The sequence below is a fragment of the Kwoniella mangroviensis genome, assembly GCF_000507465.2.
Source record: "Kwoniella mangroviensis CBS 8507 chromosome 1 map unlocalized Ctg02, whole genome shotgun sequence".
NCBI classification, from domain to species: Eukaryota; Fungi; Basidiomycota; class Tremellomycetes; order Tremellales; family Cryptococcaceae; genus Kwoniella; species Kwoniella mangrovensis.
The window spans coordinates 4,101,204-4,115,854 of NW_027062534.1; the positions used below are offsets into that span (position 1 = coordinate 4,101,204).

At 47.1% G+C, this 14,651-nt stretch overlaps 5 protein-coding genes across 5 annotated transcripts; 2 read left to right on the forward strand and 3 right to left on the reverse strand.

Annotated features, from left to right (window-relative positions):
- Positions 1 to 652: 652 nt before the first annotated feature.
- On the forward strand, positions 653 to 2,770 carry I203_106651 (uncharacterized protein; the record flags this gene model as incomplete). The annotated part of the gene is made up of 5 exons (XM_065518011.1): positions 653 to 1,934; positions 1,999 to 2,075; positions 2,141 to 2,177; positions 2,232 to 2,312; positions 2,376 to 2,770. The coding sequence occupies 5 exons, from the start codon at positions 653 to 655 to the stop codon at positions 2,768 to 2,770; spliced, it is 1,872 nt and encodes a 623-aa protein (XP_065373315.1).
- A 123-nt stretch (positions 2,771 to 2,893) lies between these two features.
- On the reverse strand, positions 2,894 to 6,695 carry I203_106652 (uncharacterized protein; the record flags this gene model as incomplete). The annotated part of the gene is made up of 21 exons (XM_019150108.1): positions 2,894 to 3,254; positions 3,320 to 3,445; positions 3,502 to 3,637; positions 3,700 to 3,720; positions 3,774 to 3,883; positions 3,939 to 4,100; positions 4,161 to 4,249; positions 4,302 to 4,321; positions 4,378 to 4,400; positions 4,457 to 4,551; positions 4,608 to 4,659; positions 4,718 to 4,811; positions 4,862 to 4,935; positions 4,991 to 5,030; positions 5,096 to 5,393; positions 5,455 to 5,562; positions 5,613 to 5,649; positions 5,700 to 6,093; positions 6,152 to 6,407; positions 6,462 to 6,474; positions 6,535 to 6,695. 21 exons carry the CDS (start codon positions 6,693 to 6,695, stop codon positions 2,894 to 2,896), a joined length of 2,670 nt encoding a protein of 889 aa, XP_019000436.1.
- A 486-nt stretch (positions 6,696 to 7,181) lies between these two features.
- Positions 7,182 to 10,303, forward strand: I203_106653 (uncharacterized protein; the record flags this gene model as incomplete). Its single annotated transcript, XM_065518012.1, has 12 exons — positions 7,182 to 7,652; positions 7,705 to 7,830; positions 7,883 to 8,114; positions 8,176 to 8,381; positions 8,433 to 8,774; positions 8,830 to 9,009; positions 9,066 to 9,347; positions 9,399 to 9,563; positions 9,613 to 9,792; positions 9,858 to 9,959; positions 10,018 to 10,149; positions 10,211 to 10,303. 12 exons carry the CDS (start codon positions 7,182 to 7,184, stop codon positions 10,301 to 10,303), a joined length of 2,511 nt encoding a protein of 836 aa, XP_065373316.1.
- Positions 10,304 to 10,415: 112 nt separating this feature from the next.
- Positions 10,416 to 12,262, reverse strand: I203_106654 (uncharacterized protein; the record flags this gene model as incomplete). Its single annotated transcript, XM_019150106.1, has 6 exons — positions 10,416 to 11,146; positions 11,214 to 11,385; positions 11,444 to 11,539; positions 11,600 to 11,856; positions 11,930 to 12,103; positions 12,172 to 12,262. The coding sequence occupies 6 exons, from the start codon at positions 12,260 to 12,262 to the stop codon at positions 10,416 to 10,418; spliced, it is 1,521 nt and encodes a 506-aa protein (XP_019000434.1).
- Positions 12,263 to 12,538: 276 nt separating this feature from the next.
- On the reverse strand, positions 12,539 to 14,523 carry I203_106655 (26S protease regulatory subunit 6A-B; the record flags this gene model as incomplete). Its single annotated transcript, XM_019150105.1, has 11 exons — positions 12,539 to 12,550; positions 12,612 to 12,704; positions 12,762 to 12,837; positions 12,891 to 13,045; positions 13,105 to 13,311; positions 13,364 to 13,449; positions 13,499 to 13,581; positions 13,629 to 13,843; positions 13,901 to 13,999; positions 14,070 to 14,249; positions 14,311 to 14,523. 11 exons carry the CDS (start codon positions 14,521 to 14,523, stop codon positions 12,539 to 12,541), a joined length of 1,419 nt encoding a protein of 472 aa, XP_019000433.1.
- Between the last annotated feature and the right edge of the window lie 128 nt (positions 14,524 to 14,651).

The following is a 14,651-nucleotide window of genomic DNA, read 5'->3' on the forward strand; positions in this document are numbered from 1 at the left end:
ACATTGATGCAGTCGTAGGTGAGAAATCATGATCTTGACCAGTGAAGGGGTTGTGTGTGAATGCCTAGGGTGTCTGAGCTGCTCCCAGAGCCAAGCCGTGTTGGGAGGTCGAGGAAAGAGAGATGTCAATGAATCAGGTTGGTCGTCACTCCTCGTGTGGTTTTCCGGTTATGGGTGAGACAGGTTACTGTGAATAGCCGCGAACTTGAATCTGTCTGTCATATATATATGATCACTGTTCGACACCTCTATGGGCTTATGGGCATCTCGTCAAGCAATGACTCGTGTGGATGTATGTTCGCATAGGAAGATAAGATAGAGATTGGGCTGCACATCATCCACAAGTTACTCGTATTCATTCACCTTGCTGAGCATGACCATCGTTATAGCCATCCTGATGTGATACCACGTGTCGAACACGCTCACATGTCGTGACGTGGCTGCTTTTTCCTCGTGCACGTCAACACCACCATTCTCGAAGACCATCATCCATATCCATCATCCATATCCATACCCATATCCACATCCATATCCATATCCATATCACTGTAATCATACAAGTCCAGCCTCCCTTCAGATTCGCACCCTCCTCGTGTGCTTTGTCCGATCTCTCATCTTTGGCTCATGCTCCTCTCGATCATAGCAATGCACCATGTCTTACTCTTACTATCATCACCCAAGGGTCAACCCTACATATCAACAAGCATTTCCACCATATAACCCTCAAACCCAGGACCGATTCCCTTATCCAGCTCAGCCAGGTCCTTCCACCGTGTATCAGTCAGGCATCAACAACCAATCATTTTATACGCCGAATTCTGGTCATTATCATCCCTCACCGCGGCCTACAACAGATCATAAGAGCAAAGGGTATAGATACCTCGAAAGTCTGTCCACATCAGTGTCCAACTTGAATATCAACCCCACACACAACGGCTACAATCCTGAATCAAGAGTCAGATTACATTCCGATCCCATCTCACCAAATTACAACAAACGCCTACCTGCCCTACCGCCTCCTCCGCCTTCGAATCGATATGAAGAGTATCCGTCGATGAATGATGCTGGACCTTCTCACCAGGACCTGACGCCACCACCTCTACCCCCTAGACCCATATCTATGCCTCTGCCTGAAACCCATGATGACTTACCCGAACCAGTAACAATTTACTCTGTGACAAAGTACAACCAGCGTTTGGACGGCCCCCAATCACTAGGTAGTAACAGAGATTCAGCTTCGAAAAGTCAGAAGGTTTCTTCCCCTCCCAAGACGTTCAGGCCGTCTGTCCACCCACACTCCAAACCTCGTCTATCCGACGAGAATCGCCTACGACCCCTGTCACCTCATACGCCACCACGACCTAAATCAGACTCTGCCATACCTACATCCTCGAAGAAAAAAGGGAAAGGAAAAGCTACCTCCTTTTCTACCAGTACACCTAAGAGCAAGATAAAAACGCCAACTAGGCGAAAGGAAGGAAATAACGATCCAGATTGGAATCCGATCATCGATCTGACCATCTCTTCTTCCGAAGATGATTCAGAAGAAGATCGCAATGAGACGATCACTCCTCGTTCTAGCGCGCGCAGGAAACGCGCCATATCGGAACAACCTAGTCGGACATCCGTCCACACTAGTACACCGTCCAAATCCGGCAGTAACAGTGAATCTCGTACACCTGGTAAAGATAGTACGCCAGGCGTAGTGCAATGTTCAGGATTTACAAGAACGGGTCAACCGTGTAAGCGATTGGTGAAAGTGTCGGCACCCTACCTCTCAGCGAGAGATACGAATGTCGAACCAGGTGGTGATGAAAGAAGTGAAAAAGTCATGGGCAGGTATTGTAAGGATCATGCGGGTATGATTTGTCAGGTGGATGGGTTTTACTGGAGAGGTGATAGTAACAAAGCAGGAATATGGATAGAATTCAAAGGTGCGTACCAGATTAACATAACGATAGAACGGGATGGTGCTTATGAAATGTACCTTTCTATCAGAATTCATTCCACCTGATCTTGGGCAGCAAACTCAAACTCTACTAAGGATGACGATGGAGAGTAAGCTTACGGCCAAGGTGCGCAAATTGCATTGATTATGGAAGGGTAAGAAAGAAGAACTGATATTCCACATTGTGCATAGGAAACATCCGGTTATTTGTATGCGTATGAGCTTAGAGGCAAGTCGAACCCAAGCTTGATCCAATTTAGCACTGATTATGATCCGATTGTAGACCTTGAAACACCTTCGGTGGCTTACTTCAAAGTCGGTAGAACCGATAACGTACCTCGCCGAATCGGTGAATGGACGAATCGTGAGTTTCGATCTGCCCACAAAGATCCATCTAATTCATTGGTTTACTGTAATATTTCGGCAGAATGCCAATCTAAGAAACCTACTTTACGAGATATCTTCCCTCTCCCACCATCGAAAAATGTCAATAGCGGCTTGCAAAGATCAGGAACATTGACGACCTCTTTCTTGCCTGGAGCTACGACTCATCTGAACCCACCTTCCAAAGCGATGAAACGATGGGAGAGATTGGTTCATCTCGAATTATCCGAAAGGAGTTCTTCCGGTTCGAGGGAAAGTCAAACAGCTTTCGAGAAAGTGAGAGAGAAATGTAAAGATTGTGGATTATCCCATCGAGAGATTTTCCCAATTTACAAGAATGGTAATCAAGATCGAGTGTACGAATCGATCGTCATGGAAGTGATATGCAGATGGGATAAATTTATCAATCATATAACGGAAGGAGTGGGAGCGGAATGAATAGATTGGTATGATAAAAGACGTGCATAGTCATATCACATACAAATCAGGTTGTATACATGTTCGTAGAATACAAAAAAAAGCCAAGATTATGTGATAGCAAGATATACTCTGCAGCAACGACTATTGCGTTGGCATGATGAATTGTGAACCATCAAACTCCGCCCCATTGCTTTCAAACATACTAACCATCGCATTGATGTCGAAACTGAAACTGTTGATATTCCACGATTGCTGGAATCCCCTGTCCACCAACACCGACGGAGCAGGCATCGTGTTACTGATGTCGTCACCCGGTTTGACATTTTGGTCAGAATTTGAACGAGGTTGGTCATTCGCCGGTGAGATTGTGGGACCGTGTGAGTCGGGCGTGAATCCGCTGGGACCGCCAGGAGTGACCATTGACTGAGTAGAAGCCGTTTCTGAGACCGTAGCGTATGCCCCCACAGGTCGACCAGATGCGACGATGTCTTCCATGGAGCAACTTATCCAGACAATGGTCAGAAAGGTGATGCGAATGACAATTTGGAAGTGGCCTTAGTTACTCACGAGTACAGAACAGTAAGAGGTTTTCTGTCGCTTGATTGGACCTCCATTTGTGCGAGAAGATCATCGACAATTCGCAAATGCTTGACTGCAATTGGGAATCGTTCCGAATATCTCTGAAGCGCGAGCCTGAGAGAGAGATCAGTGTCGTTTTTTCATGACAGGGCAAGAGAGACCACACTTACCGGAAAACCTCTACTTCTGATCTGAAGACCGAAGCTGATACAGGATCACCAGCCTGAGAAGCTGCCTCGACGAATCTAAGCAATCCTCTGGCAGCCAAAGACCAAGTGAAAGAGCAATGAGGACCGAACAGAGTCACTGAATCGCACAGTCAGCTGGTATTCATCTTCCGTGATAAGACTGCATGTTCGGATACTGACAATCGTAACTGGTGGCAGTGACTGAGGAGATACATCGATTAGTTTTGATTCACGCTTTGAGCGAGGGCACTCACTATCATATAACAGGGACAAAGCTGCCCGTATAGCAGCAAGCGTCATACGAGCTCCTTCATGAGTCCAAGTATCCTTAGTGACCAAGGGTTCCCCCAAGCAAATGCTTGCACTAACCGAAAGTCAGCAAGATAGCTCTTATTGGTTATCTAGGGTTTTGAACGTACGTGTGGAGAACCCAGAGAGTTTGAATAAGATCTCTGTCCAAGGCTTCGACCCCTTGATTAGCTTTGAAGGAGGTAGGACGTCGGAACTCTGGTGGAAGGCTCATCCTGAAAGTGTTAATCTGAGACAAGAGTACTCTGAAGGATGGATGAGAGAGATATCCGCTATGCATCGTCCACGGAGTTAATTAGCACATGCATAGCAGTAGGACAAGATGGACTCACGCAATACTATGGGTCCCTCTGCTATACCGACGGAAGAAGAGCTGCACCTCTGTAAACAGTTTCAACGATTTGATCAAAAGGCAGAAACTCTGTGAAACCGTCAGCATCCTTCGCTCGCGACAGTACTGTTCAAACACTCACATCACGATGTCGTGGCGGATCTGAAATGGTTACGAGAGTTAGCGATTTGTCGTCTAATAAACACACGTTGACTTACGATTAGTATATACATCAGGAGATCTATGTCATTAAATTCATTAGCCTAGCACTCCTAACAAGGACACCGTGAGACTCACTGTAACGACTGCACTCCTGTCAATTCGCCATGTCCGATGTCATAGGTAGCCTGCAGCACCGGCAGTTCAACGGTAATTTCATCCTCGCTTAGAGACTGTATCGAAGTGACATCAGTATCTCGAAGCCATCTGAAGAACGAAATTCGCTCACACTTGGCCAGGTCGTACTAGCAGTGCCGCAACGGTCCAAGATGTATGCCATCCTGAAGACGGGCAAGCTTCAGCTGCGATCTCGAGTGATGCGAACAGGGATATACGTACCACCAGGTCCGATCTCTTTCCGCTTGGTCCATATCACTCGCCGCGGAAGGCAAAAGCGAGTTGACGCCTCGGGATAGAGCGTTTTGAGGCACGTCTGCGAAAGCGAGTTAGCTGTGTTCATGCATTCACATGAGATCGGCATACTGGGAGATTCGTTGAGACGCATGGGAGTGGCCATTCTTATGCATGCTCCAGATTCCATCCATAGATCGGTCCACCTGCAGTACGGATGAGCTCGTTCACTCAATCTTTGGGACACTTCGAGCCACTCACCAAGCGTTATATTGGTCAACCGTAGTAGCGATGATATAGGCTGGTGGTACAATGATCATCAGTCATTATGCAGATAGGTCTGAAAGCTTGTGATAGAAAACTCACCTTGCATACAATGCAGGAATTTATCACCTCGGTCGATACGCGCAGAGAACGTTTGAAATGCTTTTCGACGATGCCATAACTGAAATCGACTCAAGGGCGTTGTCGTCTCCAGTTTACGGGCTGCTGAAGAGCTAGTGAAATTGAAGTGTGGCTCCGTTGCAGATCCGTCAAAGTCTTTGGTTGGATGAGTGAATTCGTCGGAGGAAGCGCCAACGGGGAAATATGCTCTCGCAGCCAAGGAGGTTTCAGAGATGAAGTTCGATGTTACAGCTAGAATGGCATGCAACAATGGTTGAGCCTAACAAGAAAATCGAGGTGATAAGTATTGTTTGATGCTCATCAGATTATGGATAACTCACGGGGAAATCACGATGAGTAGGTGGTGACATCAGGTTCTGCAGTATCTGATTCTTGTTGAGCATCTTGGGCAGAGTGGGAACCTTTTCGAAGAAGACCCGCACCATATGCTGAAGACCAAATGTCAGATGAATATATGCGACCTTGACGAGGTACTTACTTCGACGACTTCGTACTTCGGGAGATCCTTCGGCCAACTAGACAGGGTGTCAGCAACGTTCACCGTCGAAGCTAAGATTTCACCTACTCTGGCCAGATCAGATCGAAGAAGCCCGACAACGGGTCTGACTGAGATGGGTCACTGAACGTCTGATTCGCTGACAAGTCCTTTCCGGGAGACTCGAGACCAATTCCACCCATATAGAACGACGAGATATCTTGCCAATTGCCCTGGCTTGGGAGATATTGTTGGTGCGCCGGGTTTACCGATCCTGTTGTCGATGCCGACATGGACGTTTGTCCGTTGGAGGTAGGAACATTTTGTACATATTGAAGATTAGATGTCGACGGCATGTAATTGTAACCCCCGTTGGAGGCAGACTGCGAGGGTTGACCAAGATGAGGAGCAGCATTATCGGTAACATCGAAACTCGAGTGTTCCAGCTCTTGCTTTTGCCCTTCGAGAATGCCGTGGCAGGCGGCTGGAAGATAATGTGTAAGTACTCACATTCGGGCCTGAAAGGAAGCAAATGAGCTCACCAATACGACCTTCGAGCTCGTTGAGCTTTGCTTTCTTCACACTGACTTCCTGATCCTGCTGATCTTCTCTGCGTTCTTGTGCTGCTGCTAATGCCTGTCTTTTCGCTGATTCCCTCCTTCGACGGGTTCTAGCACTCGGTTCTTTCGGTTCATCCCATGAACAAGGTTCACTCTCCAATACATGATCACCTTTGTTGATGCCGCGCTGCCTTGGTTTTTGACAGTTCGTACAGATCGGTCTGACGGCATCGCATTTCTGGGCCAATGTCAGCACGTTCACTTCGTCACGTAGAAGACTATATGTACTCACTAGTTTCCGTTTGCTGAAAGACAGAAGACCATTTCAGCGGATATCGCATACAACAAGGAGAACGTTGACTCACCGACACTGGTGACAGGCTGCATTACGAGCTAGGACTTTGGGTATATCGGTATCTGACAGAGCCGCTGACGAAGCCGATTGTGCCGTGTTGTGAGCGGGATTATCCGTCAGACCAGCTGCCATTATCGTGTTGATGCTGAGTGAGGGGTCCAAGGCCGACATGATGCTCTTGCTGAAGAGGATTAACAGCGATGGGACTGCAATGAGATGAATAAGACTGTGAGGTTGCAGTGTATCGAATCAAATGGATGAAAACAAATACGACGGACTGAGTGAAGAGGTGACCAAATAAGATTGATTACAGATGCATGAATGCATAAATAACCGTGTTCGGTCATGGATCACCTTGAATTCAACACTTGTATCACCAAGATCCTAATCACCCATTAGGGGATGCCCGAGGGTCACTTTGATTCCGCTAATTGGGATTACACAATACCTTGTAATGCATCTCATCCAGTCACGTGGGATGTGCATGCCAAAGCCAACAACGCGAGTAGGTAGGTATAACATCCTGTGACTGAGCAGATAAAATATATCATATGAATGTGCATATTGGATTGATCATACCAAGTCTACGTCCGATCTCAGCAGCAGGGCGAATAGCACATTCTTCCACTCAATGCTGAATAGAAAACCTAGTCGAGAATGCCCCTCTCAGCAGCCCCCTCCCCTATCGTACCAGAACCTCAACCTAACCGACCACCTTTCCCCACACAGCTCGCTCCTCGAGCAATCACCCATCCCGAGCAGATTGCAGCCCAATTGGCTCTACTCACAAAGCGAGAAGCAGAGCTTTCGTTATCACTCAATGCTCTCGTAGCTGATAGAGCTCAGATAGACTCTGCGCTCTCTCGTCTGAGGGAGTTGGGCTCAGAAGTTGGCTCTTTAGCAGCAGAAGTTGATGGAAGTCGGAGTGCGTATCCAAATTCAAAAGGACTTGGATTACAATCAAATGGTCATGATATGTATGATGGGCCAGACGAGGGACTGGTAGAACGGGTGACTAGAGTATGGGAAACGAGCGAACGTGTTGGAGGCAAAGTACGAAGATTGGATGAAGAAGTTGGACGAGTAAGAGAAGCCACAGATATTGTCACCGAGGTCTTGGAGTTGAAGGTGAGCAGCTATCGTCGTAACATAACATTGATACTAAAACTATCCTCACCAGAACGCCTTATACACTCTATCTGCTGCAATAGCGAAATCAGACTGGGAATCGGCCTCGAGAGCCTGTCGTAGAGCAATGTCGGTCAGGAAAGAAGTGATAGAAGGAGGTTTCGCTGGTGGAGTGGTGGTAAGTCCACTCAATGGATGTATGAGTTGTACAAGCTAATATCTAGACTTAGCCTACTCCTCAGTATCCATTGCCACCAGCTCAGACATTACAGGAGCTACGGGAAATCTTACTGCACACGTTCAGGACAGAATTCGACGCTGCAGCTGAACGGAAAGACGAGCAGAATGTCAGTCGGTTCTTCCGACTTTGGCCAGGTATAGGAGCAGAGGAGGAGGGATTGGAGGCGTATGGAGATTTTGTAGTGGGCTTGGTCAAGGGCAGAAGTTTCACTGCTGGCAAATGTGAGTGAAGCTAGTGTGCCGATGGCGTCATTGTACCCGCTAATCTCGCTGATGATATCAGCATCGTCACCGCTGTACTACCTGACGTCACTTACCAACCTTCTCGAGGCGATTGCCCATATAATTGATCAGCACCAGCCAGTGGTCGATAAGTACTATGGTAAAGGACGAATGAGGACCGTTGTAGGTCGATTGGTGGGCGAAAGTGATAGGGTAGTGCGGAATTTGGTCGAAGGATGGGAGGAGGAACGACGTGTCGGACGATTAGTAAGTCTGAATCCATTCCTCTCATCACCCGAGCTGACCTATCTGCGGCAGATTTCAGATACAAAGCAATCGAGCTTCCCATTACTACATAATCCATCACTACTTCCACCCCTTTTCGCTTCCCTGAATAACCCTGCTGTTCAACAACTGTCTCTCGCTTCCTTGGCCAACACCACAACAGCTGCTCTTCCAAACTTATCCTCCGCGTCGACCTTACTTCAGTCGTACGCTCAAGGTGGTAAGAAAGGAGCTCATCAGCCAGTGCAGCCCGTGGCCGTTGAGGAAAAGGAAGAAGGACCTGATCCTCGAGATGTTGACAGGGTATTAGGAGAGCTGGTAGCATTGGGTGGTCGATGGGCATTATTCAGGCGGTTCGTCTGGAGCCGCATAGTTGTGAGTAATCTGGACACATCGTATCTACGATGTTTAAGCTGAAGTGGGGTTTTAGGATGATGATAGCGATGATAATGAAGAGGACACAAAGCCGGAAAGCCTAATAAATGACGAGAAACATCGACCACAGATGAACGTGATCGAACAATCGGGTAGTCAGAGAGCGATTGAGAACCTGCTCAAGGTCTACTATGAGCCATTAGAGCTCTGGTTCCTTCGTATGAGTATAGAGAAGGTCAGCATATGTTATTTGCCTACTTACGGATCATCCACTGACTCATCACCATACAGGCCCACCGACTCGACTCCCCTGACACTTCATCGCGCCCCCATCTGTCTTCTATCCTTGACGATACGTTCTACTTACTCAAGCTCGTGCTCGGTCGACTACTGTCTTGTGGATCTATGGCAACCCTTAGATCTATGCGTCAGAAGCTGGCCGAGGTGATAGAAAGAGATTACACGGGTGTCATCAGGAAAAAAATGGATGCGGTGTATGTCGGTCAAGCACCTGCGCAAGATAGAGGGTCGGAGAAAGACAAGAGGGAAAGTGATCAGAGGTCTGCCTTCATAGTGAGTGACGAAGTCATGTTTGTCCCTCGCGGCTAGCTGATATTATGAAAGATACATCTCAATGATCTCGACGTATCGGCAGATTATATGGAAAGATTGCTTGATGAAACCCTGGCAAATTTACCACAAGTGTTCTTGAAGACCGAGATACGTCCGGTCACAGATGAGATAGAGACATTGAGAGATATCTCAAATCGATTCCGATCGACGGGCAAGGTGAGTATACGACGATCTACCCATCAGTCATTGATTGACCCCTTCATAGGCCGGTCTCGAGCAACTGTTCAACCAGTTGACCAAACCACGATTGCGAGGGCTACTGGATGACTGTTACAAGGATGTTACTTATCTACTCGACGAAGATACCTTCGCTGAAGCCGATGAGTTGGATCTCGTACGGAAGAGGTTCATCAGAGTTTGGGAAAGCCTGGTCGATGGTTATAAGGTATGTGAGATTCTTGCAAGCCGGCCTGTCGGAGAAGCTGATTAGGATGTGCAACTGCTGTTCAGGACACTTTCACCGATCACAACTATCAAACGTTTTTCAACCTGACTGTCGAGGTGCTTGTCAGACCATGGGAGAAAATGATCCAGGGAATGCGATTCACCGAGGTATGTCTTGAATGCCACAATTGTATCTTTGCATGCTGAAAATCTGTACGCTATTCAGCTTGGTGCAATCCGATTTGAGAGAGATGTTCGGGCTATAGCGAATTACCTTTCTGCTCAGACGTCCTTTGGTCGTGCACGAGATAAGTTTACGAGATTGCAGCAGATTGCTACCGTGCTGAATCTCGATGCGGTGAGTTAGACTGCACATCCAACCTCAACCTTTGATGCTGATGTGCGATGGGTGGGAATAGGATGAAGATCCAGAAGAATTCTGGAGCAATTCGGGTGTACCTTGGAGATTGAGCAAAACCGAATACAACAGTATCATCGAACAACGTCAGTGATAACGTATCTAGACTTGTGCCATATCTATTCATGCATATTAGCGAAGCGACTCGCCATTTTTTTCTAATTTACATCTCTATCTATATACAACCTATAGTCTCATCCAAGCCATTATAAATCCTGCTCCTCTAAATCCGCAGTCATACCCCATACTCTCGCAATATCCTTCCAGAATTGTCCTTCACCTTCTAAACCGCCAAGAGGCCATTTACCTCCTACCAGCTGTCTCACTTCCGTCTGATTCAGAGGGGCTGTACGTGATGTTTCACCTCGAGGTCGAGCATCGATAGTATTCCTCAACTTTGAATGGAGATGATAAGTGTTGTGGTGAAGCTGTCTCAGGATCAATTTCCCTCTTCTTATAGCTTCATCTTCAGGATCTTCATCGGTCTCCTCTTCCCCACCTAAATCGCTGATAATCTCGTCGTCTTCATCCAGTAACCTAGCATCCTCTTCACCTTCATCAAGCCTAAGGTGACCCTGATCGCCCAGGTGCGCTCTTCCCACGGCGAAGTCGCAAACTCCCATACAGAGCTTCCAAGCCCTCTCTAGTAATTCAAAAGCTAATAACCACCACCCGCCCGTCTTACTCACTCCTGCGTGTACAGTTGGAGGGGAAGACGTCAGGAGAAGCAACGATCTGTATAAAGGTAGATCGGAGAACGAGTATGTGATGGGTACAGGTACGTTATTAGGTTGATGGTATGTCGAGAAAATATGGGGTGTAGGAGTTGTAGGAGTGTTTTCACCGTGAGGTGGTGAAGATGAGAGTGGGATGGAAGAGAGGTCGATGAACATGTCATAAGCTGCATGATGAGATTTGTAGATTGCATCCGATGTAGCTATGTCGAGAATAACCTGTCAGCATGCATGTACATGCACTTGGGAAACAGCGAATCTAGAACCCACTAGCGATCCATCCGCCCTTTCGTTTCTTCAGCTCGGTAAGATCCATAAGTCCCACGTTACCTATCCATTTGGAAGGTTCTGCATCAGGCGTTGAAGGAGGAGAAAGAGACATCGACCATATACACCAAGCGAAAGCTGCAAGAGGGAGTAGAGGAGGAGTAGAGTAGAGTATCTGATGGAGAGACCTATGTTAGTAGTTGTGACGTTATCTGAACTTTCTCATCACGTACGATTCTTTGACCTGAGAGAGCAGCTTTGTAGACTGGCACTATGGATGGACCTAAGATTCCCAACAACGAGGGCATCCACGCGATAGGATGTTCAGTCTGAAGATCAAGTCCGTGATCAGTATCTACTATACACTCTTCGATTTTTTTTAGACTTACGGGCCTCGCTCGTCCGTCTACCAGCTGCCTTATACCCCTGACGGCCTCTTTCCCGTTTCCTTTGACATTAGTAGAAGACCCCGGACGGGAATCAGCACGATGATCGTGCCATACTTTGGCAAGAATCGAAACCGCGTTGGAAGGTGATGTCGATGTGGAAGGTGCGAAAGGCGATGACTCTAGACTCTCCAGCTGATCGAACAATGCCGACAGAGGATCATGCAGGGAGAAGGGATCTGAAGGAACGGCGGGATTGGCTAAGACGACCAACAAGCCACCCATCAGTGCTCCGCATGATGTACACATTGACTCTGCGCTAAGCGCTCTCACCTAACACGGCACCCAAAGTACCCATCTTTCTTCCTCTGCTACTTTCATCGCTCAATCTATTCCGGAACACCCCTGCACCAGGAAGATCATGATGGACAAATAGCACAAGATCAGAGTCAAGTGCATGTAGACCGGAAGGCAGAGTCGCATGTTCGATGGTCTCTGCTGGTAGATCTAGCGAATGCAAGGTATTTGTCAACAGGTTAACTGGCTGAAATCGGGACTGTATAAGAATGACTCACTTGGTAAAGAAGCATAAAATATAACAGATTGACCTTTGATATCGTCAAAATGCGTCAAGAATATGGCCGCTAGAGGAGGTAGGGTCGACATGATGGTGTGCGAATGCAATGGGTCGTAGCCAAGGAATGATCAAGAGATGTTCTTTGTTGTTGTTGTTCAACCGGTCACATACGAGAAATTCCTGGGACGTGTGAACCGGCGGTGATCAGTTTTATCAGATAAAACCGCCCAGTGGACCTTCATTATGCGACATGATCAACCCTTTAGTTATGTATGCACACATCATAGCCATATTCAAACGCATGATATACATCTACATATGCTACGGAAGGCTCGAAATAATAATAATCATTATCATCTACATGTTTATGCGAAGTACTGTATATTTCCCAAACATCAGCTTTTTCTGTGGTCGGGCATAGCAACTGTGACAACTCACGTGGTGCTCCTTGGCTTTACGAGCTTGTACTTCGAGGATACCTCCATGAAAGTGTTCGTGAGACAACTGGGTAGCATTTTGACGTAACGCCAACTACACTTGCAAGTCAGCTCCACCTACGATCACATGAATGAAAAAAAGAAAACATACCATTCCCGCTTCTACACATACCGCCTTGAGCTGAGCACCATTCATATCTTCTGTTGATCTTGCCAGCTCCTCGAAGCTACGACGCGAATCAGTTTGGCTGCTTCTCTGTTACATCGATAGCATACTCACTTGACACCGTGATGGTTGAGCTTTCTGGAGTGGATCTGCAAGATACGTTCTCTGGCTGATTCGTTAGGTAAGGGGAACTCAATCTTTCGATCTAATCGACCTGATCGGAGAAGAGCAGGATCGAGGATATCAATTCGATTTGTGGCAGCAATGACCTGGTGGTGGCCCTCAGATCAGCTACGAGTTTGACGATATGAATGCAAATTTAGCATACCTTGATCCGACTGTCACTCGAGAAACCATCCAGCTGATTCAACAGCTCCAACATCGTCCTCTGTACTTCTCGATCGCCCGACTTATCACTGTCAAATCGCTTTGTACCGATAGCATCCAACTCATCGATAAAAATGATAGCAGGAGCTTTCTCTTTGGCTAATTCGAAGGCGTCTCTGACTAATTTGGCACCATCACCGATATACATCTGAAGAGAGGATCAGTCCAGCACATGGTTGACAAACTGGCGTATGACTTACCTGTACAAGAGCGGGACCAGCAAGTTTTAGGTAACATGCGTTTGTTTGAGCAGCACAGGCTCGAGCAAGAAGGGTTTTACCGGTACCTAAAGATCTGATAAGCTCTTACCCATTACTCAGCGGCGCCTGACTTACCAGGAGGTCCATACATCAGACAACCTTTGGGTGGGGTGATACCGAGGGTCTTGAATTTATCGGCCTGTTGCATAGGCAACACACTGGGAGATTTTTAACATACATCATTACAAGGCAGAATATTACTTACATAGCTTCAATCAACTCCTCAACCTGTTTGTCTAAACCACCAATATCTGTGTAAGTCTCCGTTGGTCTCTCATCAACTTCCATCGCCTTGACTCGTGCATCATATTCAGCAGGTAATTTGTCGAGGATTAGATATGAGTCCTTGTTGACACCGATCAGGTCACTTGGACGTAATTCTTCGTAAGGAACAAGACCAATGATGGGTAAGAAAACGGTCTTAGGTTGAATCATGTCAGCACAGGCTTATAAAATGCAGGGGTGGCTTCCACTCACTTGTCTGGTTGACGTCTTGATCACAGCGCATTTGGATTTCTTGGCATTTTGCTCGTTATGAGCGGCTCCCTCTTGTTCTTCAGCATCAACGTCTAAAATCTATCATTATAGGGGCGATATACATCAGTTCAGTTCGGTGTGTACGGATGGGCAGGACACCACTACTTACCTCAACCACTTTCGATACCAGATAAGGCAACACCTTGTTTTGCTTGATCTTTGTCATGTTATCACCAATCTTATCAGTCATCTGCTCCCTCTCATGTCCCAGTCTCAACGACTCCTGCCTCATCATCTTGATCTCATTGTCGATCATACGCGTTTGCATCTTGATATCAGCAGTATCGGACTGATGATGCAAATCAGCTACCGATGGCAAGACGAGAACGATTCTTGTCTGACGGACTCACACTCAGCACTCCTTCTGGTATATCTTCCAAATCATCCTCTTTCGTCTTTTCTTCTTCCATCTGAACGTCTTCAGCAGCGGCGGGTGCGTCTGCTGATGGGATGGTATCCTGATTCTCTCCGTTGGAAGTGGATACAGCGACTTCCTCTGGCTTATTGTCGCCGTTCCCCGGGGTTTGAGGTGGAGGAGGGGGATCCGATGCTGGGGCTGACATGTTTGGTGATGAGAACAGGTGTGAGAGGGAAGTAAGTGCGTGAGTTAGATTGACGATGTACAGGTGTAGGTCGATGAATGACGATGAGTTCACCATTCACGATTCGTCAGCGAGGAAGAGGAACCAGC